Genomic DNA, 24,247 nt, shown 5'->3' on the forward strand with positions numbered 1-24,247 from the left:
CCCCCCGCCGGCGGCGGGGAGCGGTGGGCTGGGCGCGCTTTAGGGGGATGCAGCGCGCCTCGTTCGCCCTTCGCTGCTTGGCTGTGCCCGGAGTGCGCCCCTGAACTGGAAACGGGGCGGGCTTGGGCCGGTGTTTTGTAGCTCTCCAGAAAGTACCGTCCTGAAGGCTCCAAGCAGCCCCGGGAAGGCGCCTGTGGGAGCGGGAGCCTGCCGGCACCTCGCGATGGGAAAGGGCTGCCTTGCAGGATGCAAAGATGTGAATGAAGCTGCAGCTCTAGGTCAGTTTTTTCTAACCAAACTGCTGTTACCTGGGCGAGCCGTGTGCTTTTCGGAGTTCAAACTGGGGAGAAGAAAAGTTGCAACCAGCTCCACGGTGCAGCAACCTGCTGGGTGTAGAGGGAGAGAGAGGGACCCGTGTGGCCTGGGTTCACAGGCATGAGAGCCCCCCAGGAAACGCTCCAGGACCCAGCTTGTTTGCTTCTCCTTGGCTGCCAGAGTTGAGCATGACACAATTCCCAGGGGCTTGGTCACCTCTCAGGGAGGGGGGGCTCAGGGACCCAGAGCTGGATTTTCCGCTGCCCCACAGGTGCTCTGCATGCTGAGAGGGGCAGGGAGGAGGCCAAGGGAACCAGATCCCGGGTAACCGGGAGCTGCCAGTGTTGAGTTGCAGCTGGCATTTCTAATGCGTCCTTGGCGCAGCTGCTGCATCGCCTCACCCACCTGCTGCCGGGCACTGGATGTGCCACTCTCATTGCCGACCCTGTGCTGACACAGTTCACAAGTAGCACTTTCCACACAGGTTTGGTTGTGCCTCCAGTTTTGGAACTGCCCCTCTCCACCCCTGCGCAAGCCTCACCGCTGTCTGCAGGGAGCCGGGCTGGCAGACCTCGTGGTAACCTTGATGTGGCCTTGCCCCTTGGTGGGGGGCTTGTTTTGCCCAGCAAAGAGATGAGAAGCCTGAGCAGGGCACCACTGGGTGCAGTTTGGCAGCCTGTGGTACCTGGGAGGGAAGCCAGAGAAGCTGTGGACATCTCTGGCTTTCAGAGCCTTAAGTCAAATCTGTCTCCTAGGGGAAAATATTCCCTGCTGCTTGGTCATCAGGGGTAAGGTGAAAGAGCTGCAGTGCTCTGTTTTCCTGCCTCTTTAAGGACTAAATGTGTCACTTGATTTCCAAAATCCTGCCAAATTTAAAAGGAAAAAAGTTAAATAGAGAAAAAACATGCTGACCTTGTTAGGGCTAGAAGCTGTCCCCATGCTTGGGGCTGTGTGGCTTTGCAGCCCGGCCATCCTAGCCCTGTGTGTGAAAGCACAGGTGTGCTGGTGCTGCGAGGGGATGGTGTCTGATTGCATGGAGGAGCAGCTGTAGCTTTCTGCCAGCTTTGGAAATGGAGAGCTCTTGAAGGCATATGCTTAATGTGAAACATAACTTTATGGAAATATTCCTTCTGAGGCCTCTTCCTCTGCATTTGATAGCTCGGCAGCAAACAGCTTCAGTGGAGGTGAGCTTCTGCTTTTAATTAAGTCATACACACCTCAACCACAAGGTAGATCTCCCTTGTAAATCAAAGTACTAAATCATCAGGCTTTTTTACCTCTTATTCATGATGGCTCTCTAAAGATGGTACAGTTAAGACAGAAAAAAATTGCAGGCTACACCTTCCGGTAAGGCTGTTTAGCATGTTCCTGTTCATTAGGCTGGTGCAAACACCTGGAAGGCAGAGGGAGCTGATGGAAGAAGGGATGTTGGAGCCTCCAGCAGCAGTGCTTGGGGCTGAGCTGTGCTTCAGAGCAGCATATTGGGGCACATGCCCAAAGGAGAAAGTAGCAGCCTGGGAAATGGCCTGGGAAAAGGCAGCTTCCTGAAGCAGGTCATGCATGTGGATGGATGGGAGCAGGTATAAAGGCAGCAGAGGCACCGGGAATGGGCACAGAGCTCTGAGAGCTGGTAATGCTGCACCAGTCACAGCACCTTGAACAGCGTCCTGGTGGAAAAGTGTGAGTGTCACACAGCCACAGTGGCATCCTGCAGCATCCTTGTCCTGTGACAAGGTGCCAGCCTCCCTGGGGCAGGGATTCAGGATTGACCAGCCCCACAGACAGAGGGGCTCACGGTTTGCCTGCAGCAACTACCAGGGCAATTGTGAAGCAGATGCAGGGGGATTTTTGCACACCTCCAGCCTTTCTTCTCTTTGGCTGTGTCTGGCAGTGTGGCAGGCAGGAGCTGGGTTTCTGTGGGCATGGGGCACGGTGGCCATACAGTTTGGCCCTGCAGCCAGCCCTGGCCACTTCTGCCTCTTTGTGGTGAAGGTGCAGTTCAGCATGAAATTGGCCATGTGTTTCTGGAGAGGCAGCCCCTGCCACCTCACTTTCAGGTCATCTGCCACATGGCCAGCCCTTGGAATGGAGACCTTCCTTACCCAGCGCTTGGGAACGAACAGGGAGGTTGTCCATAGAGGCAGAAAAACACCTTACAGGTGTGGTCTCCCACTAATAAATGAAATGACTGATTAAGTTGTTATGGAGCAATGAAAACCCAGGATTTTCCCCAAAGTGGTGAAAAGCCTCTTCATGTCCTTACTGTCCATGCAGCACCCCAGCACCCAGCTGCAGGCAGAGGCTTGGGCACGGGGAGGGCATGGGAGAGCAGCACCGCTCCTTCTCAGAGCGGTGCTTGGGGCGTGTCCCCTGCCTGTTTCTGCGGAAGGCAGCTGTGCCCTCCTTGGCCCCAAGTGGTGAGGCTGCTGTCTTGCAGCAGAGATCCCACTGCCTCGCTCACTGACTGCAGGAAGGTGAGCTTCCACCAGCATGAAGGATGGTGGGGTCCCAACCCCTGGACTTCCAGCCACTTCGGGGAGGTAGAAGGAGGTTTATGCTCATTTCATCCATGTGCTGCTCAGCAGCTGCTACAGCTGGACACGAGGGAGGGCTCAGGTCTCTGAGTGGCACAAAGTCGCTCCTGGGCAGCTCCAGGGATTTGGTTTAGCTCCCCATCAGCTCTGGTCAAATTGGCCTCATCTGCAGCCTGCTCCCTATGCCTCTTGGTATTCCCACCTAATTTCTCTTCCTTTGAGCATCTCCAATCTAGTCTGTCTCTGTTTCTCACATGCCTATCATTGCACAGCAATTATGGTTAGAGAGTTAAAAGCCTTATCACCTCCTTAGTTGGAGAAGTGTGAGTCAGCTCCTCGCAGGACTGTGTGGTGGATCAAAAAAACCAATGATTTTTTTTTAATGGAGGTTTCCTTCATTCAAAATGTAAACTACAGAACTGAAAAAAGCCATGTGGGTATTTAACCTGCATTTATAAAGTTAAAAAGTCTAGAGGCAGAGCTAAATGTGCCAGCCTCATGCCATCCTCCCAAGCTGAGGCAGCTACAGCGGACAGATGTGCAGCGAGATCAACATTCAGAAGTTATTTCCTATGTGGTCTTGGGACATGCTTTCCAAAATGGTAGGAGGCTTGAAAATCACACTTAGCTTCAGTCAACACAAAATTTCAGGTTTGAGAGTCACACGGTGAGCTCCCCATGCATCCAGAGACAGAGGCACCTTGTCCTGCATCTCCCTCCTTTGTGTGCAGCAGGTCCTGCAGCTCCTGGTGGTAGTCCTCCATACCCTGGATGGGAATCACCGAGTGGGAGCATAGGCAGGGACACTGCCTGGGTGGGAAGATGAGCCCATTTGGGCTCTGTGATGTGCTCCATCATGTGCCTGTGCACTGAGCTTTCTGTCTATCTGTGAGGTATGAAGATATCTGAGGGGCCTGGAAGTGGTTCTGGAAATCCCAGGGACAAGACCAGAATGAAGCACAAGCACAGGACAGTCCCTGAGAAGAAGGGTGACAATTTTGTAGCTCCCCAGTGTTCCTGGGGATTGAGCCTTTGTAACCCAGGTTTTAGGATGATGTGATAGGTAGGGTTTCTTTGTTTTCTTTCTTTTTCCTTTTGTGTTTGCAGGGGAAAGCATGAGAATGTAGGTGCTGAAGTTTTAAATATAAATTTAAAATAATCTTCAGATATGCTGTGTGTTTTAACTCACAGTTTTTAAGTAGCTTCATCGCGGGGGGTATTGCAGTAAGTCTGTGACTTTTTTTGATCACCTTGGGGATGGCAATATTGCAGGTTTCTCAGGCCAAACAAGAAGGGATCTTGTTGGACAAGAAGAGCAGAAGGAAAAAGCAGGAGCCTGTCTCGGAAGTGCCAGATTTCTGAATTGCACAACCCCATCCCGTGGTGTTCACGTTGCCAGAACAGTTATCCGGATGATTTTCCGCTGTCAGTGTGCAGCCCCGTGTCCTGTCAGCCGAGCCTGCTCCTCACCAGCAGACCTCCACCTCCCACCAGGAGTGGCAGTAGCAGCACAGCCCATCGTGGCTGAGCCGAGGTCTCCTGCTCCTTTCCTGAAACAGCAGCAATGTCTCTGCCCTTTGCAGATTGCTCCTTCTCCCCAGCTGTTCTCCTCTGCCTCTGGCCACACAGCCACTTTCCCAAAAGTTCTTAGCAGATGTTTCTCCAGATGTGCTCCTTGCAGACGGGTACATGTACCATTTCTCTGTCTGGGCTGGTATGACCGGACAGGATTGCAGAGCTCATGAAGACTGGCACATTTCTGAATGCAGCTGTTCTGCTGTCTGTGATTTGACATCTTCAGTTTTCCACTTTTGATTCCCCAAGTAGTGCTGTCACCTTTGGGAAGAAGCCTGTCTTTCAACACTACATCAAAATGAACCTGTTGGGGTGAAAAGTTCATTCTGCCCGCTCTGTGTCTATACATGCTGTGCCAATTTTTCAGCTTCTTTAAAGGGTTTTTTCCTGGTTTTTTCAAAAGAAAGGTTTTGAAGGGAAGAAGAAACTTTGAGAGAATCAAGATGCATTTAGATGATGTCAACTGCATCTATTTAGAGGGCTATTTATCAGTTAGTCTACAGTTTCTCAGCACTGTTAGATATTGGACTCAGTGATCTTGGAGGTGTTTTCCAACCTTAGTATTCTATGATTCTGTATCTATCCCTGGAAGTGTTCAACAAACGTGTAGATGTGGTGCTTAAGGACATGATTTAGTGGAGGGGTTGCAAGTGCTGGGTTAATTGTTGGACTCGATGATCTTAGAGCTCTTTTCCAACCTAAATGGTTTTAGGGTAAGTATTCCTGGGTCTTGACAGATCTAAAGAAACAGGTTTTCCAGGCCTGGAGATCAACCATTGAGGTGGCCACAAATTGCTTTTATCCAAATACTGGTTTTAGCAGTCAGTGCTTCCCTTTTATCTTAGAAGATGATGGTGCTAATATTTTTCATGTGGTCTAGTCACTTGTTTCCTATCAACATGTGGCTTTTTGGATCATGTCCACGTGCAAGCTGATGGATGTATTTGGCCTCTGTGGCCAAATACTCTCCACCATGTCCCAGGCAGCCAGAAGGTGCAAGGCCATAGAGACTGAGGGCAGCAAGGGGAGAGCAAGGCAAGCAGAGGTGTCAGGTTCCTTCCAATCCAAGCCGTTCTGTGATTCTGCTCTGGAAGTGATCCACTGGAAGTGGTTGGCATTTCGGTCTTAAAAAAACCCCGAAAAACCAAACCCCACAAGTCTCTGCTCTCAACAGACCCTCACATTTTAAGGATTGGGGTGTTACCTGTTGTTGTCTGTCCCCACAACCATTGCCCAACTCACCCTGAGGGTCAGTGACCCCCACCAAAGTGCTGATCCCCCCTGGATCCTCCCTAGGCCATAGAGAAGCATCCCTGCCAGCTCTCACAAGAGGCAGGAGCTGGGCTGGAAATGCCTGTTGCCTTTCAGCGACAACTGCACTGGTGCTTGCTTTGTTGCATACTAATGAATGCTAATTGGCTGTGGCTTGTTATCAACATTGTGTGGGAGCCGTTTGCAGAATGCCAGGGTGGGGGTTGGGGAGACCCACCTTCTGCCTTCCTCTGAGGGGTAGCCTCTTGGGTGGATGAGGGCTGAGCTGATGCTCCTTGTGGTGACATCTCCATTTGTGAGCCATGGGAAGGCTGTGCCTGCTGGCCTCATGCCAGCCTTGGTAGTGGTGCACCTGCCAGGTGTGTTCCCCCTCTGACATGGCAGAAGGTTACAAGGAATTATAGGGGTTTTTGTCTTTAAACCCACCTGGGGGCATGGGGAGGAGCTGAGCCCCATGGAGGCTGGGCAGTGCTCACTTTCAGGTCTTCTCAGCATCTAAGGTTCAGTGCCCCTCTCCTACCTCCATCCCCTCTCCCCCTCCAGCCCCTCCACATTGTCCATTGGTCTCTTTGAACTCTTCAGCTGGAGCCTATCTCCTACTCTCCACTGCGCTTCCAGCATTGTAGCAATCCTGGCATTCACTGCAGCAGCTGGATATCTCCTGCAGCCATGCCTCTTTTCCCATCACTCACCCTGAGCTATTGAGGGCATGAAAACCCCCAGAAGATGATCCTGCTGGAGGGGGGAAACACCACCACAGTTTGCTACAAGCTGGAGGGAGGGAGACTTGATGGGCCTGGGTGGCTTCAGCACTCTTGAAAAACACCTCTTTACACACCGTGTGTGTAAAATCTTCAGTCTGGCTGATGTGTGATACTGTGGTTGCAGGACACAGTGAGCTGATCTCACTCTGGGAAAAGTTCTGGCAGGGGCAGGACGGTGCCCGGACCCACAGTACATGAAGGCTTCTGCCAGCAGGAGAGCTGGGGTTATTGCTTCAGACGTGGGTCTGCTAATTTTGGACAAGTAGCCCACTGACCTTGATGTCCTTGGGCTGGGACTTGTAAGCAATTTCTCTAAAGCTGAAAAATCAGTCTACACTCGAGCTGAGAACACCACCTGTAGCTCTTCTGGGATTTGAATCCCGATTACGCCCTGTGACAAACATCGAGTTTCAGACCAGGTCCTGGTGACCGTGCTTCTTTTTAATTTACTCTTTCTTTGCTCACATAATGACAGGAGTTTTTCCAAAGAAAGGACTTGTAAGGTGAGGGCATCAAATTGTCAGGAGCAGCGACAGGGAAGGATGGAGCACCAGCCAGGTGCAGGGGATGCTCCACCAGGGAGCAGCCCCGAGGAGCATGATAGGGATAATTTTTCCCTCCCACCTGTTGTTAGGAGCAAATAGGGAGCGAGCTGTTGCACTTCCTCAGCTGCTAACGACGATGGGAGACTTGCTTATGGTCGTGTGCTGGAAGCTAATTAAACCTGGTGACAATGGTAATTGAGTAAGGATGCTTGAGGATAAGTATGACCTCATGTCTAAAATGGTAATGAGGCCTATTAAAATCCACACCAAAAAGAGAAATGAAAGGGGGAGCAGAGGAAAGGTGGTGCAAAGGGAGCAGGAGCAGGCGGGGACAATACCTGGCAGCCGGAGCACTGGGAGGGAGGGGGAGCACGGAGGTGTCAGGCTTCTAAATGTCCTTAATAAACAGCCAGCTCTTCAGGTAGCCAGGCTGCACCTCGGGCCAAGTCAGCCAAAACACTGGGCTCAAGCACCTTCCCCTCAGCTCACCCAGGCCTGGGTGTAGGTCCTGTTAAGCGATGGCAACACTTGTTGCTGTTTGTTGTTGTCTTCACTCGCTGGTCCTTTGCTGGAAGAAGGGGACGTTCCATGAAACCAGCAGTTGCTGCCAGTGCAAGGAGGGTACTTGCAAAATGACCCTGAAATTGCTCCAGCACAGGAAAATGCATTGGCAAAGGAAAGCTGCAGCGGGTTCAGGGTGCCATGCTCTTTCTTGGACCAGCACAGCACCTCATTTCAGCTCCCAGCTGGGATACAGGGGCTGGGACCACTGTGACCCTCCACACGGGTTGTTTTGCAGGGTGGCGTAGCAGTGCTGGGGATGCCACCGTGCTCCATGGGAGCCCAGGTCCCGAGTTGAGTCTCCTGCTGCAGAGGACACCCCGAGGGACATTGGGAGGGGTCGCTCCCTGTCCTGACCCTGGATGTGCATCACATCAGTTTTGGTAAGCTCAGCCCCGGGCTGCTGGACCCTTCCCTGCGCCCACTGATGGGGGGGATATGGGGTGTGCCAAAAGTTTCTTCCCCCTGGAGAAAGCCAACTCTCATCCTTCCAGCAGGGCAAAGGTGCGGCTGGATGACGGCTGAGGATGTGCTATGGAGCTGGGATTCAACTGCTCTGAGCTCTGTGATGGCAGCTCCCATTTTGGCAGCCAGGAGCAGCAGCAGCGGGCGCTGCAGGAGCTCTGCACTGTGACAGTGGTATGTATGGATGCAGCAGGATGTATGGATGCAGGGGAGCACTCTGGGGCTTGAGGTTTGCTCTGCAGAAGTAGATTTGGGGGAGGGATGAAGAGGGGGTTGCAGCTGCCAAGTAATCCCAGTCCTGCTGCATGTCACCTCCTGGTTGGCCTCCAAGAAAAGCCCAGTCTAGGTGACACCCAGCAGTTATCCAGAAGGTGAGACAGCATCCACAACAACCAAGTCATGTCAAGCAGCCCTCCCATGTGTCGGCCAGCTGCTTAGGATTGACCTGAGATCGCTCCATCTGCCCATGACCTTTCCTGTCCCCTTTAACTTCAAAGTGCTTTTCAAATATGAAGAGAGCAGGATTTAATTAAAAGTCATCATCTATAATAAATGGGACCTCCCCCCCTCCACTAGTAAGCCAGTAGAAATGACACTGGGATGCACTCAGTTGCAGCTGGCACCACGTGAGGCTGCTGGATGGAGCGGCAAGGCTTGGCCCACTCTGCTCTCCATCACGTCCTGCATGACCATGGGCCTTTAATTAAAAGACTGTAAGCTGCTTGGCTCCTCTGGCTCTGGCAGCTGGCTTACAATTAATATTCCCCCTGCCAGGACCAGGATTTACTCTGCTCAGCAGCCAGCAAAGCTCTCCATCAACTTCAAGTAGCATCAACATCCAAGGAAACAGCAGTCAGGTGGGAGGGTGTGTGGGAAAGGAAAAGTGGAGATCATAGGGGTGTTTCTGATCCCTGGGTGGTTGCTGGGAATAGGGTGCAGTAACACTTTTGACAGCAGCCAGAGGTGAAAAGCTTTTGTTGGTGGATGCATCTGGGAGAGAAGTGCAGAAGCCCCAGAACGCTGAGTTTGCCCTGCTCACCTCACTGGCAAAAACCAGGTGTTACCCTTGGGCCCGAGCAGGCAGGACACAGAAATAGAATGGCATTACAGCCTTGTACCAGCCCTGTCAGCTCCAGTCAGGGGGAGGGTGGGCCTGATCTGTGCTGAATGATGGGGTTTCTACAGAGAGTCCTGGTGTAAGTGGGGGACTGACCTGACTGACCATCTCCACCATCTGGTATACTCTTCATTTCCCAGAGAAGCAAAAGAGTCCCCAGGGAATAGCAAGAGGGAAGAGGAGGTGGGAAGCAGTTTGCAGGAGGCAGATGAGTATCCCCCAGGGATCCTTCCATGCTGCTGCAAAGCGAGGCTGAGATGTGCATGCAGCTGTATCCCAGCAGCAGCAGCTCTCAGCTGGATGTCTCTCCCAGGCAGGGGGTTGCCTTTCCCAGTTGCCCTGTGTCCTGGCACCAGCACGTGAGCTGCCAGGAGCCTGTGGATCAGCCATGCTCGTGTGGCAGTGACACGCTTTTGTTTCAAGAATTACATGTTGGCTTTAATTCTCCAATCTGTGCATTGTTCTTGTTCGCCCAGAGGAGATGAAGCCTGGCTGGGGAAGAGGGAGATGAGGCATTGACTCTAAACAAATGCCTTTCTTCTGCCTGAAGATTTATTTCTAGCAAGGTTGGAAGCAGAAACAGCTCAGACCTTGAAGTAAAAATTGGAAGTTTGGGGCCGTGTCAACTGTCAGGAAAAGTAGTTTTCTGCAATAGAAATTGGATACAGAAATACCTGAGAAAGGACTCAGCACCAGAGAAGTTAGTGAGGAGGTGTGTGATCCCAGCTCAAACCCCATTCTCCTCCCTCCCCCTTAAAGGGGATGTGCCAGCACTTTAATAAAAGTGATGCTTTTTTTAAGGAAAAAAAAAAGTCAGTAACCCACACATGCACACCCTGTTAAAAACGCTGGAGCATTTTAGATCAGCAGTGGAAGTAGGTTTCTTGTTTCACATAGGATCGTTTTATCCATTTTATGTTAATAAGGAGATAGCAGAGAATATTTTTAAATGGAGATTTAAACCCATAAGGTGGCTTGTGTGCAAGGAGAGAGGTGCCTCCATCATACCCACTTTGGGAGTGTCCCTCAAAAGCCGGTTCTCAGCTGATGTGTGCCTGGGACCAAGTTAGTTTCCAGCTGGGAGATGGGTGGAGCCCAGCTCGGTGTGTCACTGCCTCTGAAAAACGCTGTCACACTCCCTTTGCTGTGCTCCTGCCCCGACTGGCAGCTCTGCTGCTGGCTCCCAGTCACGTCCGCCAGCTGGTCACTTGTCTGCTGCAGGGAGGGGTAAGGGTGGGAGCCAAGAAGCATCTAAAGAAGCATGATGCCAACTGGGGGACCAAGGGAGAAAAAAACCTTTCTCCAAAGGTTTCTTTCCACAAGACAGTGGGGAACCATTGCCCATGTTCCTGTGTCCCAGAGCCAGGGCTGCCTGAGGTTTATGAATCGCTTGTACAGCGTCATTGTGGATTTGGCTAGTTGGCCATAAGAAGAGGGTCCTGGACTGCTGTGTCCTCCTGAGCACTCAGCAAGGGACAGAGCACATGTCCTGGCCACACACATCTCAGTGGCCCTACCTGCAGGACTTGGTCTGGTGCTGGAGTGTCTTCTTACCAGGAGCTGTGGTTTCCAGCTGAGCAGGATAACTATGGGAGTGATCATGCTGGAGTAGGGACCTTCTTTGTTGAGAGCCCCAGCAATGTCCTTTTCTCCCTTATCCCTCTTGCCTCCCGCAGACATCTTTTGACCGCAGTGTGAAGAGCTCCCCATCCTTCTCTGCTGGTCTCCTGGGAGTTGTGTGGACATTCCTGACTGGAGGAGTCCTGCTAGCACTCTTCTTTCTCATCTTCACAATTCGCTTCAGGAAAAACAGGTAAGGGCATCCCTCTTCTGGGAGATTCCGCTGAGCTGGAGTAGCAGAGTCAGGCTCCTTCAGGAGCAGGCTCTGAGCTGATGACCAGCTAAGGATCAGGAGGGTACAAGCCTGAAGGAGCAGCACGGGGCAAACAAGGGTAATGCCAGGGGTGTTGCAGCTTTCTCCATCACACAAAGTTTTGATCACTGGTGGAGACAGTCCTGTTTGGACTGCTCCTTTCCTCCCCAAGGCAGGGAGCTGTAGACAGGATGAGAGGAAATAGCTTCAGGAAATGCATCAGGGGAGGTTCAGGTTGGACACCAGGAATAATTTTTTCACTGAAAGTGTTGTCAAGCACTGGAACAGGCTGCCCAGGGAAGTGGTGGAGTAGCCATCTCTGGAAGTGTTCAAAACAGGATGTGGCACTTAGTGCTGTGGTTTGGTTCCCATGGTGGTGTTTGGTCAAAGGTTGCACATGATGGTCTTGGAGGTCTTTTCCAACCTTAATGATTCTCTGACTCTATGGGTGCCCTCTGGTGTGACACAGACAGTGATGCATGGTCTCATCCTGGAAGTGCTACTCCATAAAACCATCAACAGGAGTGGGCAAAAAGAGAGCTCATTTCCTTTGCTGTTCCACATGCTTGAGAGCATCGCTCTGAGCAGCACAGCTCCATAGCAAAGTCATCATACTCCCCACAGTGCACCATGTCCTTCTGCTGTTGGGCCACTCATACTTTGAAGATATTGATAACCCTTTTTGATCTTGGTGGTTGCTCATATTGGTGGGGAACATGATCTCCATTGGTGAGAGAAGCTGGTGAAGTACAAACTTTTTTTGGTGCTGATCAGTCTGCACAAAGTAGATAAAAAGTCTTGCTCCCCTGAAGGCAGCATAAATCCAGCAGAAGGTTCAGCAATTCCTCATAGCTCAATCTGTCTCAGCCAGTGCTGGGCCTTCCTCAGCAATTCTGGGTCTCGGCTGCCTCTTTGCCACCTTCTCCTCAGCTTCATTGGTCCCTTGGTATCTCAACTGCTTCCTGCCCCAGGGATACATCCCTCTGCCAGGCTTTACCTTTGCTCTCCATGTGCCATTGTTTTGCACAGAGGCATACATCTGAGTGCAGCCTGGACTGATGTTGTTTGAGTTCTCTGGTTGCTTAAAGGAATTTAATGCTCCTGACAGCCACTGTGCAGTCGGGAGAGTCCTGCCCATAAGGGTTTGTGTTGAGAGCCCTGTGCCTGCTGCAGTGCATGACCTGCATCCCAGTCTGAAGCACCTCATTTACTGACTGGTGTTGAGTTCAGTGGCCACCTGAGCTGATGTTCTCAGAATGGGCTGTACTGAGTGTGCGTTATTTATTTGCTCTGCAGTAAATAAATACTGGTCTGCCTCCTGAATCTGGGAGGGCAGAGGAGACCTTTCTCAGCTGCAGCTGAGACCATGAGCTGGTGAATACCTTTCTCCAAGGGCTGAGACGTGGTGAGGAAGGCAGGGAGGGGAAGAGACAGGTTGAACCCCAGGCTTAGAGACTGCAAGACAGCAAGCCAGGAAGGAGCTCAAGGAGAGAGAAAAGTAATGACCTGGTAGCAGATGGAAGGGGCAGAGCTATTGGGGGGGATGGCAGGAGGTACAGCTTTCACTCAGTGGGCTTGCTGGGAAAAGGTGACAGGTCATGAGAGATCAGTGGGTTGATTCTCCCCTCCCTGAATACAGTTACAGGATTATGAGTGATGGGGTGAAATTACAGAGGGGACACTGTAACCTGAACGTTGCTGGCAGCTTCCTGAAGTTGAGACTGTGCTGAGTGTGGAGGTATCTCCTCAGAGGAAGGAGCAGTGGGAACGGCCTGTTCCTGGGGACATACATAGTTCTTGCACCCAAAGCTTACTGCTGGGGACAATCACCCTGGGCTTCATTGGTGTGGTTTTCCACTTCTGCCCCTCTGCAGCAGAAGTGTTGCCATAGGGCTAAATGAATACTTTAAGGATTGTGAAGCACTCCAGCAAGAAAGGGGAGAGGATGGGGCCACGGAGCAATGGCTGAACTTTTGGAGCAGTGGTGAACAGCTCAGGCTGGGGGTGGACAGTGTGTCAGCATCCCTTATGACCAACATTATCCCTGTAAGGGGACCTCGCCCCTGTGCTGCCAGGTCATAACACTCAGTAACTGTCAGCATCTTCCCTGCTTTGTTTCCTGGAGGATTGTGAAGATGTCCAGCCCCAATCTCAACATTGTGACCCTGCTGGGCAGTGGCCTGACTTACACAAGTGCTTACCTCTTTGGGATTCCAGAGCAGAGCCTGCCGTCTGGAGACTCAATGGAAAAGCTTATTCAGGTGAGCGGGGGTTTTGCTGGGATGGGCACCTTGACGCGTGTCCAGGCCTGTTTGTACGTGCTCTCTCCCAGCCAGTGTCACCTGTACAGGCTCCGTCCCAGCCCAGCCTGTCACCACCTCGCTGCTCAGCTGGGCTGTGGCTTTCGCATATGCAAAAGGCAACCAGACGCTTTCCGTCTGAATGGCCTTCACTGTTCTGCAAACCACATCTGCACCGAGGAAGGGATTCGAGGCAGGTCCCCGGGGAGAGGTCCCGCAGGCAGGCAGGCTGCTGGGCTTGTAAAAGTGCAGCAGGGAGAGGGGAGCCCAAAGGGAGATGAGATCCCCCACACAGCCACCACTGCCCGACACAGCACAAGGTGCTTTGAGGCTGTGGGTGAGTTTTTTGGCTGCAGAGCAAATCTTCATCAAAACACTCACCTGTGTGATGAACCCCCATGTTCTGACCTGAGGCAGCCACCCTGCCAGACTGAGTGGGTGTGCACCCATGTGGGGGAGTGGGACATGGGACAGAGCACACCCTGCATCCTGCTCAGCCGGTGGGCTGAGGGTAATTAACAGAGGTGCCAGCAAGGGATTTATTGGTGCTGGGACCTTCTGTGCCCCTGCTGCTCACTAGCTGTCTGTCTCTCCCTGCCTGCTCCTCCAGTGAGAGTCTCTAGGGATGGGGAGGAAAAGTTAGGCAGCAGGCATGCCTACAAGAAAAATCCGTGCCTTTGAATTTATTTCACCCTGTGGTCAGCTTCCTGATATCTGATACCACCCTCCACAAGTCAGAAGACTGTAGACATGTCCCCACCCATCCTCATTGCATCCCAGGGTGGGAGGGTGGGAGGTGTCCCTGCCAGCCCCTTTCAGCCCCCCTGCTCTCACCCCTGGCAGGTGAGGCTCTGCCTGCTGTGCGTGGGGACCTCCCTGGTGTTTGGTCCTGTCCTGGGGAAAAGCTGGCGGCTCTACAAGGTGTTCACCCAGAGGGTGCCGGACAAGCGGGTGGTGAGTACGCAGCACCCGGGGCGGGAAGGGACAATGGCAAACTTTCCAAGGAGGGCAAACACCAGCAAGTCCCAAACCAGTGCGGGATACAGATAAAACTGGTCCACGACAGGGACGGATACCACAATGACAGCTCTAGTTTCACACCTGTCTGGGCATGGGCCCCTCATTTATTCCTGCACAATGAGGCAGGAGCTTTTCCACTCTACAGGCAAGTGGGTTCCCCAGTGAGTCCCAGCCCCATCACTGAGCAGTGTTCTCATTTTACATTGGCCACATGCCTTCATTACGCTACACACCAGTGTTTGTGTTCAGGTCTGGGCTGATTGTTTTTGTGGGATGAAAATAAACCAGGTGTCCTCAAAAGCATCTGATGTAGGGCCGTCCCCAGATGCATTTGATCTCCTCTTGAAGGCAGGAAGGGAGCGCTGGGTACTCCTCTGCAGCACTTAAGGAAGGGGATTCAGCAGCTGGGAGGGAAATGGGAAATTCGAGCACGTAACAGTGCACTTACAACTTTCAGTGGTCACTTTCCAGCAGTGAAAAGGTCTCAGGTGAAAGATGGGACAAGAGGGTTTGCAGCAGAACTGGGTACCAGCAAGGACTCCTGTTCCACGCTGGGATCTGTGTTTAACTTGCAAAATGATAATCCTACCAGGTCTTTTTCTCCACCCTTTTTGTCTCTTCTGGTGATGTGGGCATAAGGGATGATAGCCTTGTTTTGGAAAAACTGTTTTCTGTCATAGCATTTACCTGCTACCCACACCATCAGGCAGGGTTTATATCTGGCCCCAAGCCTGATTAGGTCTCCAAGAATTTGGGAGTTGAACACAGAGATCCTGTGGCCAACTCAAATGTAGGTGCTGGGCACCTCTCTGGGGGAAGTAGTAGGATGGACATGTCACTTGAAAGAAACAATAGGAAGGGACCCAAAGGGATAGAGGTAATTGGTGTCCATTTGTTCCCCACAGTAACCTTTACTTTCTTGTGTGTTTGCAGATTATCAAAGACCTGCAGTTGCTGGCAATGGTGGCAGCGTTGGTGCTGGCAGACGCTGTCTTGCTCTTGACATGGGTGTTCTCTGACCCAGTGCAGTGCTTCCGAAGCCTCAGCGTCTCACTGCGGGTAAAAGGCTGAGGAGGGGCGGTGCAGGGTTTGCTGCGTCCTGAACTCTGCGGACAAAGCTGGTGGGTGGCCAGGCATTTGGAGGTGGTCTTTGAAAAACAACAGAAAGGAAAACTAGGCAGAAAACCTTCTGGGCACTCTGAATTTGGTTTATGTCTGGTCTATTACAGAGGTGAGGGTCCACTGCAAAATTTCCAGGTATGTGCGGATCACCTGCATGACACAGGAGAGCTCCAAGGCATCTGCAGATGCTTTAGAGAAATGTTTAACCAGCCCTGCTGGCAGCAGAAGGCCAAAATCTTTTTGCTTGAACCCTCTGCCCCTCTAGCACCAGCCTTGACCTCTCCTTTCAGAAATTTACAGAGGAGACCAGCTTAAATGCATCTTCCCGTCAGTCTGTGCCAGGCTGCAGCCTTCACTTCTGCCTTTCCCTTGCCTTGTAGGCGACAGAGAAAGGCATGACGTGCTCCGTGAGCCGGGTGCAGTCCTGCGCATCGCTCTATTCCGATCTTTGGCTCGTTCTCATTTTAGGGTTTAAGGTATGTAGCCTCTTGACTGACTCTTGCATTGTATCTCACTTCCTCCCTGTCTTTCAGCCTAAACTGTTTAGCAGCACTTGTCATTTCACTGCCTGCCCAAGCTACATGCCTACTGCAGATCCCAGCTACTCCTGTTCATCTCGTAAGCCCCCCCATTTCCAGTCCTTCCCGTCTTGGGAAGGGTGAAAGCCCTGCTAGCTGCTTTTTGCCTGCCTCCTTTATGTACACTGTGCACATACATTCTCTCTAGTTCTCTCCTGGCAACCCCCTGAGCTTCATCCATCTCACTCCTTGAAACCCACATCTTGCTGTTTTTGTGTCACACTCCTTCCCTAAAGACTCCAGTGAATGACCACTGCAAAGGCGCACCAGGTGGCTCAGCCTCTGAGTCCTGTGACTTCAAACCAAAGAGGTGCTGATGACAAGTGCTTGGTCCCCACCTTTACAGGATGCTTATCAGCTTAATTACACCTCTGAGGTGCACTTTCACTGGTGAATCTCTGCACACGGCCACTCTTATTCCAGCAGTGTTAGTTATACTGATGTAACTATGTAGGTATAATTATGGCTGTAATTTTCTGTGGTCTCATGTGTCTCTGGTATGGCAGAGGCTGGACACATTTCAGAAAGCTGATGTTGATGAAGCTTGTGAGATCACAGCCTTTTTTTGGGAATGGCTTCATCTCTGCGTGCAGCACAGGCACTTCCTTTGTGATTCACTGTAATGTAATACTGACCATCTACCCAGAATCATAGGAAAAAGAGCAGAAGGGACCTCACAACACAGCCAAGTCCTCTCCTCTACATTTAATTTCAAAGACATGAATCTAGACTGTCCTTAAAAGTCCTTTGGTGTTAGGGAATGTAGGCATTACCTGGGCTTTTAGTGCTGTGTCTCCACCTCTGATTTTGTCTGCAGTTTGTGTTAGGGTTTAGACAGGTAATGTCTTTGCCTGCAGCCCTTACAAAATCCTTTTGGAAGTAAAACATCCCCATTATCAGTTCCAGGTAATCTTTTTTAGTGTTGCATTGAATCTGGCCCTGTTCCTTCCTACTTACGGGGGGTCACAGAGTACTTCCTTGGTGGTTTCTCTGGAGTTAGTCTGGATTTACACTAATGTGAGAGGAGGCTTTATCTCTCTGCGTACATAGCACGTCTTAGCATCCACGGCATTTATGTGCTCAGCCCTTTGGGAAGACAGTGTATTATCCTGGTTTTACTGGCACAGAGCAATGAACAGAAATGACTTGCCAAGGACATGCCTGGAATTAGGAGCAAAGTCCTCTGCTCAAGTTCAAAACAAACAAACAAACCACTTATTCCTGTGCTTACTGAGAGTCCTAGTTTATGTTGTCTGTGTCCCAGATAGACTGTATGAATTTAAATGGGACTTTGGTGCTGGTTTTTTCCTGCTCAGGGATTAGGGGTTGGCTTGCCTTTGGGCTGTTTGGAGGTGCCCTGTGGTGGACAAGGTTATGGTCCAGTGCAGATTCTACAAAGCAGGGTCAGGCACCAGCCTGGTTCACAGCAAGGCAGGTTTCACTCTTAAAACCCCACCTTGAGAATTCATGCTGCTCTGAAGTTGGGAGTCTCACCAGAAATCTGGACATGAACCTCTCTTGCCTGTGTCCCTCCAGACCTTAGCCCTGGCAGTGGCCATCACAGTCATCAAGCAGCCACAGCACAGAGGAGTTCAGAAGGGTTGAAAAAACATCTGCATCTCATGTCACAAAGCAGTTCTTGATGCCCAAATAACAATGACTCTTAATAAAAGGCCGACACTTACTGGGTAGCACAGGAATAATGTAGGTCGTATTCCCTGTATTCCAGGTCCTTGGAGGAGATGGGACTTTGTTAGATGGTGTTTCCAAATGATCCTGAAGGCAGACCATGCTCTGCACTATGGAGGCAGACAAAAAATACTTGGTGTTTCCTGCTAGTGTCACCTAGGGAAGGAGAGGCTCATCCTGCTGGGCAGTTTTATCCTGAGCACACTGGAAAAATGCATGCATGAGACCCTTGAGGAGCAGGGTGGTGAGACAGCCTGCTCTGAAACAACTGGTCTGCTTGGGGGGAGGGAGAGCCTCTGTGTACAGAGCACTTCTGTAGTGCCTTTCCCTGCTGCTGGAGTCAGGAAACAGCAAAGGGAAGGGAGAAGAATTGCACCTGGTAGTTTCCTGGATTATTGCTATTTAAAGAGGCACCAAGTACATCCTCTTCCCTCCAGTCTAAACCTCCATTTCTCCTTGCTGTCTTCTTTGAATTTCTTCTGGATATCCTTCATATCCTTCCTGCTCCTTCAGAGGTGTGTGTTGCTCCTTGATGGCACCCACTGCAGCAGCCCTGCAGAGACCTCTGCCTCCTGTCTGCCTTTGCTTCTCCTGCTCCAGGCTGCCCAAGGGGTGGTTTTCACAATTTCTCCCAGACGTGCCCTGCTCTGTGGCAGCACCTGCTGAGCTGACTCTTGGCTCTTCATGCCTGTTGGTTGGGACCCCCCGTGCCCACCAGCACCTTCCCTCCTGCCCTGTGTCCCCAGCCCCTCTCCTGGCCTGCAGCAGCTTGCCAGGCGTTTGCCGCGGCGTCACCACCGCGCACTCCAGGTCTGCATTATAGATCAAAGAGCATTAATTAGGATTGTGCTGAGTGTATCTGAGCTCACCAGGCTTGGTGTGAGGTGGGGGTTGACACCATCAGGCTGTAATTTTCCACTCTCTGGAAACCTCTTTTTTCTGCTTCCAGAGTATCCTCCTGCTATATGGGACCTACTTGGCCGGTCTGACCGACAACGTCAGCTCCTCACCAGTCAACCAGTCCTTGACACTCATCGTTGGGGTCAACCTTGTTTTCCTGGCTGCTGGCACCATCTGCTTAGTTCACCGTTTCTTCCGTACTTGGCATAATTTGTTGTTTGGTTTTACTTCCGGAGGCATCTTTGTGTGTACGACCACAATCAACTGCTTCATCTTTGTCCCACAGGTATGCTGCCACCTCTGTCCTGTCACTTGGCTGGAAATGGGCACCTTTTCGGAGTTTAGCAACATCAGCTGTGTGGGTCAATGCACTCTCTTTCCTGCTTTTTCCCCCAAATGTTTGGACTCACCTGTACAGCTCATTCTCCAAGCCCCACCCCACCCCACCCCGGTGGTTCTGCTTCCCCAAGCAAGTTTCATGAGTCTCAAAGAATCACAGAATTGTTTGTATTGGAAGGGACCTAAAGATCGTCTAGTTCCAACAGCCCTGCTGTGGGCAGGGAAGCTTCTACTAGACCAGGTTGCTTGAAGTGCCATCCAGCCTGACCATAAATATTTCCAGGGACTGAGCCATCCACAACTTCCCTGGGCAAGCCTGTTCCAGTGTCTCACCACTCTCATAGTGAAGAATTTCTTCCTTATATCTAATCTAAACCTACCCTCTTTCAGTTTAAAGCCATTCTCCCTTGTCCTAGCACTGTGTCCTTGTAAAAAATCCATCTCCAGCTTTCTTGTCCCTTGTTGCTTTTATGTCCTGGAAAGTCTCCAAGGAGTGCAGCACTGCTGCTCAGAAACCCTCCTGCAGGAACGTGCCACAGGTGACAGTCATGCAGACAGCACACATGAGGCGAGGCAGCCACTGGCCCCCTCCTCCTGCTCCATGCGGGTGGTGGGATCTGTCCTTGGTGCAGTTGTCCTCAAACCTCACATGCACACTCCCACCATGAGCTTCTGCCCCTGGCAGGGATGGAGCTGGGCACAGGCCATCCAGATGGCCCAGCCACTCTCAGAGGAGACTTCTTTGCTGCTGGTAGTCCCCAGGGGAGGCTGTCCTCCTCTGCACTTTTGGAGAAGGAAGCTGGGTTTTGCCACAAGCGAGGAGGAGGAAGAGGCGGAGGTGTTTAAAGGAAGCCTTTTGTGGTGAGGTGAGGCACTTCTGCTTCCTGTGTCCTCCAGGAGCAGCCTGGTGTGCCTGGCCACCACGTTAGTGGGAATAATGCTCCCATTGTTAGAGGGAGAGGAAACAGTTATTTACTCAGTTGAATGTTTGGAGGGATGTTTGGGCTCAAGGACATGAGGAGAGAAAGGGAGGAAGAGGTGAAGCTGATGAAGGAGCACATCTGTGCAAGGGAGGGCTCAGGGGATCTCAGCAATGTATATAAATATCGATGGGGGTGGAATAGGGAAGGGGAGCGAGGCTCTTCTCAGTGGTATCCACTGACAGGACAGGGGACAATGGGCACAAACTGAAACACAGGAAATTCTATTTAAACATAAGGAAAAGGCTGGAGTTTTTTCTGTGAAAGTTGTAAAGCACTGGAGCAGAATGCCCAGAGAGGTTGTGGAGTCTCCATCCTTGGAGATACTCAAGGCCCAGTTAGACACGGTTGTGAGCAGACTGCTCTATCTGACACTGCTTGAGCAGGGCAGTTGGGATGAATTCCAGAGGTCCCCTCCTGCCTCAATTGAGGCAGTGTAACTGCAGAGCCCCAACCCCTTAGATGAGCAGCCTTTGGGAGCAAGGATCCAAATCCCCTCTGGTGAGCACCAAGCCTGCTAGTGATGCTCTGCCAAGCTCCAGGTCTTCTGTACTGAGGGTGGAGAAGCTGATGAGCTGTACTTGCACTCTGCCTGTACCATTTTTCTGTGGGAGCTTGAGGCCCTTGAACATTTTATTTAACTTGGATCTTTTAATTCATTACCTTGTTTTTCCTAATGGGCTTGCTTTTCAGTGGCTCATCTGAGATCAATAAACAGCTGGAGCTGGGCTGCACAAGTCTTCCAGGGAAATACTAGATGAAAAAACAGATACTAAACATTGCTCCTTTTCAGCTTGTCACCAGTGATTCGGGGATAAGGGGGCATGCGTGACACTGTCTTTGTCTGTCATGGAGTCAGGGAGTGGGGAGAAGAGGGAGGGGGCTTTTACAGTGTGCTCAGCAGTCTCAGTGCAGCCAGGCACTGACCCTCTCTGCATTAAAAGCTGGAGCTAGGAACAGGGTAGGGCTCAGATGGGTGGGAGGCTCCAAGTGACACTGCAGCCCCTCGCCCAGCCATCTCTTGCTGCCTGTCTCTGCTCCCCGTCACACCCTGCCTTTGTCTCCCCCTCTCCATCCCTTTGTCTCCTTCGCGCTTGAGCTGTGCTGCCTCCCGCTGTGTCGGCTGGGGCTCTGTGGATAACACCCTCTTCTACTCCCCAGCTCAAGCAGTGGAAAGCTTTAGAAGAAGAAAACCAAACCACGAGCCACATGGCAAAATATTTCACTAGCCCAAGCAGGAGCTGCCGCTCGGTGTACAGCGAGGAGCAGCTCTACCAGCTCATAGGGGAGAAAAACTCCATGAAGCGGCTGCTCACCGAGGTACAGGGCTCTGCCAGCCCCCCTCCTCCAGCTTCTCCCCTTCCCTTTTGTGGGCTGAAGGCTTTGCAGGGTGGGAAGCCCTTCTTTATACCCCTGTCCACACTGTCCTCACCAGCCCCTTCCTTCCTGAGGGGAAGAACTGCTTTGTTTTGTCACACTCCAAAGCACCAAAATTTAGGCATTATCTGGAGGGCTTGAAAAAATTATGCAGGGAGGAGTGCAAGAGAGCCCGGTTCCCACAGCCTTGTCAAACATGGTTAATTTACAGGGGAGACGCTCTGTTTCAGAAAAGCCCCCAGCCTCCTGCTCCCTCACCTGCACTGCACAGGCAGAACCACCCCAGCCTGTAGAGCTGCCTGCCCAGTGAGCCCCTTCCCACACCCACGTCTGGGGGGCTGCAGGGGAGGCTGAGGTCACACATGCTGCTGGTGTGGCTCTTGCCATGCAGAAAGGGGTGAGTTGTTTTCTGGCAGTGCCTGCTTCTAAATTGGCAGCGGTTTTGTCCCCCCTGCCCACCCCACACTTGACAGGCTTGTTTGTTTGACACAGAAAAATGCCGTGATCGAAAGCCTGCAGGAGCAAGTGAGCAGCGCCAAGGAGAAGCTGATGAGGCTGATGTCTGCAGAGAGCGGCTGCGACCCCCGTGCGCTGCCAGCAGCTCCCTGCACCTGGAGCTCAGGGCAGCCTGGGGATGCACCGGGGGACTGCTGCACCCTGGATCCAGACAGGGATGGGTGGCAGCCCCCCTGCTTGCTGGGTACATCACCACTTGGCAGCAATGCTCAGGCCCTCCAGAAACATGCAACCCAGGAGCCTGTTTGCTCTCAGGTGCTGCTTTTTAATACAGGGGACAGCATTGAACGTGGCATGAAAGATGTCCAGGAGTGTGGGACACCTGCAGTGCAGGGGCAGCCTCCGGAGCAGCTGCCAGGCCGGGACAACTCAGCTGGTGTAGCCTGGGAGTCGTCCCCCAAAGTCAGCTATGTAAACAGTGAGAAGCTGTGGGAAATCTTGCGAGAGTTAAGCCTGGATGGCAAAAACTACAGCCCAGCCTTATCTGCAGGACCCCCACTTGGCAACCGGGGCACCTCAGGCAAACAGGGAGAAACACGGGTGGGCCAGGAGGGCTACCCAGGCATCCACACACCCCTCAGCCCCTACCTGGCAAGGCATCGTTGGAGGATCCCGTTGCCTCCTGCCTCCACACGCTTCCCTGGACATATATCCCCTCATGCCAGCTGCAGGGTGAAGGAGGTGGGCAGTTGGGGCCATGGAGAGTCAGCACATAACTCCCTGGGAATGGGAGGGGAGATGGCTGGCAGAGGGCCCCTTCACCCCCCAGCACCATCCCCTCCAGCCATGCCAAGGGAGGCCTGCCTTCAGCCAGAGGGGTGGCTGGGGTGGCCAGAGTCCCAGGGTGCTTCATCGTGCATCCCGCAGGAGCAGCGGCGGTGGCAGGGCACCCCGAGGGGACCCGCTGAGCCCTCGCTGCGCTCACTGTACTATTACCCAGACTCCGACTCCAGCAGCAGCAGCAGCTCTGAGGAGATGTTTCATGGCTGCCACCGACCCTGCTGCGAGGTTTGCTTCCAGAGCCCACACGGCTCCCTGGACAGCAGCAGCACGGACACGGACACAGAGCCCAGTGACTGTGAGGATCAGCAGACAGAGCACCGTGGCGGGCCCCAGCCTGTGGTGAATTTCAAAGACGATCTGAAACCCACCTTCGTGTGACTGGGAGCACCCCTGCACCAAAAGCAAGTGCCCTCCCACCCCAACACTGCGTGTTTTTTCAGCAATGCTAAAGCCACACATCCCTCTGAGGAATGTGCCTTGTTCTGGAATGTGGGGATCAGGAATAAACCTTGCCTCGTTCTGGTTTGCAGTGTCAGCCCCAGCCTGGTCAGCCGTGACTGCAGGCTGAGTTTGGCTGAGAGGGGGTTGGCAGCACTCAGGGAGGTGGTGGTGGCTTTGTCCTGGCTACTCTGGGCAGCTGCCTGTGTCCCACAGATAGCCAGCACTTCTGTCCATCCTGGTGCCAGCAGTGCAGAGCCCAGGGCTGGGGGGTCTGTGAGAGCCCAAACTTCATCTCCTCAGAGAGCTTTCCCTGTAAGACTTGGGTGACTGGCACTGGCAGGAAGCAGCAGCCTGCCTCAGAAACAACCATTGCTTCTTGCACACCACTCCATACACACCGACTGAGGACTCCTTCCCCCGAGGCTGCCCATGCAGAGTGTCCCACTGGCATCACCCCCAGCTGGGGATGGGCAATGGATGCCAGAAGCGGATGTAGGCTGCCACTCACCTGGGGTATGCTGCTCCCAGGCAAAGCAAACTTTTGGGTTTTGGTGGGTTTTTTGTAGCATCTGAATGAGAAAATGGAGTCCAAAGGTGATATCCGTGGAGGTGTCTTCGCATTTTGTGTAGTTCAGGTGCATGGTTGTAGGTGGGACTCAGGTCAGAGCTGAGGGGAAAGACAAGCTAGCCATTGTAAAGAAGGATCTGAAAAGGGTTTCTTTTTTTACTTTGATTTCTGGGTCTTGTGCCCTTCTGTATGTCTTTGTACGGATGATGTAGTCTGGAATAAGGTTTGTTTAAATTAATATGCTCTGTTTATTTTTTATCTTAGAAATACCAAGAACAGTAAATCCAGTGTGTGTGCCTTTTTGAGGATATTTATCATGGCATTTGAGCTTATCGTTGCCTCCACAGGAATTCAGGATGCTGAGACCTTGCACTGATGTCCAGTGCAATACAAACCTTCTGGAGAAAGGCTTGATTAAAAGGGCAGGTGTCAGAGGAATCCCAGACCTGGTTATGAACAAAGCATGTTAGCACTGCCCTCTCTGTTACCCTTTATGATGGTGAAATCCCTCACTTCTCTCTCCCTTCACTGGCGTCACCTTTTTTCTCCCTGTTGCCTCTGCAGTTTTCCAAGCTTGCATGTAGGGCAAATCATCAACCTCAGTAATCTTACG

General features: G+C 52.1%; 1 protein-coding gene across 2 annotated transcripts; it reads left to right on the forward strand.

The window, feature by feature from the left end:
• Positions 1 to 6,160: 6,160 nt before the first annotated feature.
• GPR156 (G protein-coupled receptor 156) lies at positions 6,161 to 23,921 on the forward strand. 2 transcript variants are annotated; one of them, XM_017731894.1, is made up of 11 exons: positions 6,161 to 6,699; positions 7,805 to 7,949; positions 8,061 to 8,205; positions 10,825 to 10,961; positions 13,147 to 13,282; positions 14,165 to 14,275; positions 15,275 to 15,400; positions 15,844 to 15,939; positions 18,680 to 18,916; positions 21,111 to 21,269; positions 21,819 to 23,921. In XM_017731894.1, exons 3-11 carry the CDS (start codon positions 8,101 to 8,103, stop codon positions 23,001 to 23,003), a joined length of 2,292 nt encoding a protein of 763 aa, XP_017587383.1. In that variant the 5' UTR covers positions 6,161 to 6,699; positions 7,805 to 7,949; positions 8,061 to 8,100; the 3' UTR covers positions 23,004 to 23,921. The 2 variants fall into 2 exon arrangements, with proteins under 2 accessions (XP_017587383.1, XP_008629956.1); XM_008631734.2 differs by having other exon boundaries at positions 8,064 to 8,205.
• Positions 23,922 to 24,247: the final 326 nt, after the last annotated feature.

The sequence above is a fragment of the Corvus brachyrhynchos genome, unplaced genomic scaffold (genome assembly GCF_000691975.1).
Source record: "Corvus brachyrhynchos isolate BGI_N302 unplaced genomic scaffold, ASM69197v1 scaffold3, whole genome shotgun sequence".
Classification (NCBI taxonomy): Eukaryota; Metazoa; Chordata; class Aves; order Passeriformes; family Corvidae; genus Corvus; species Corvus brachyrhynchos.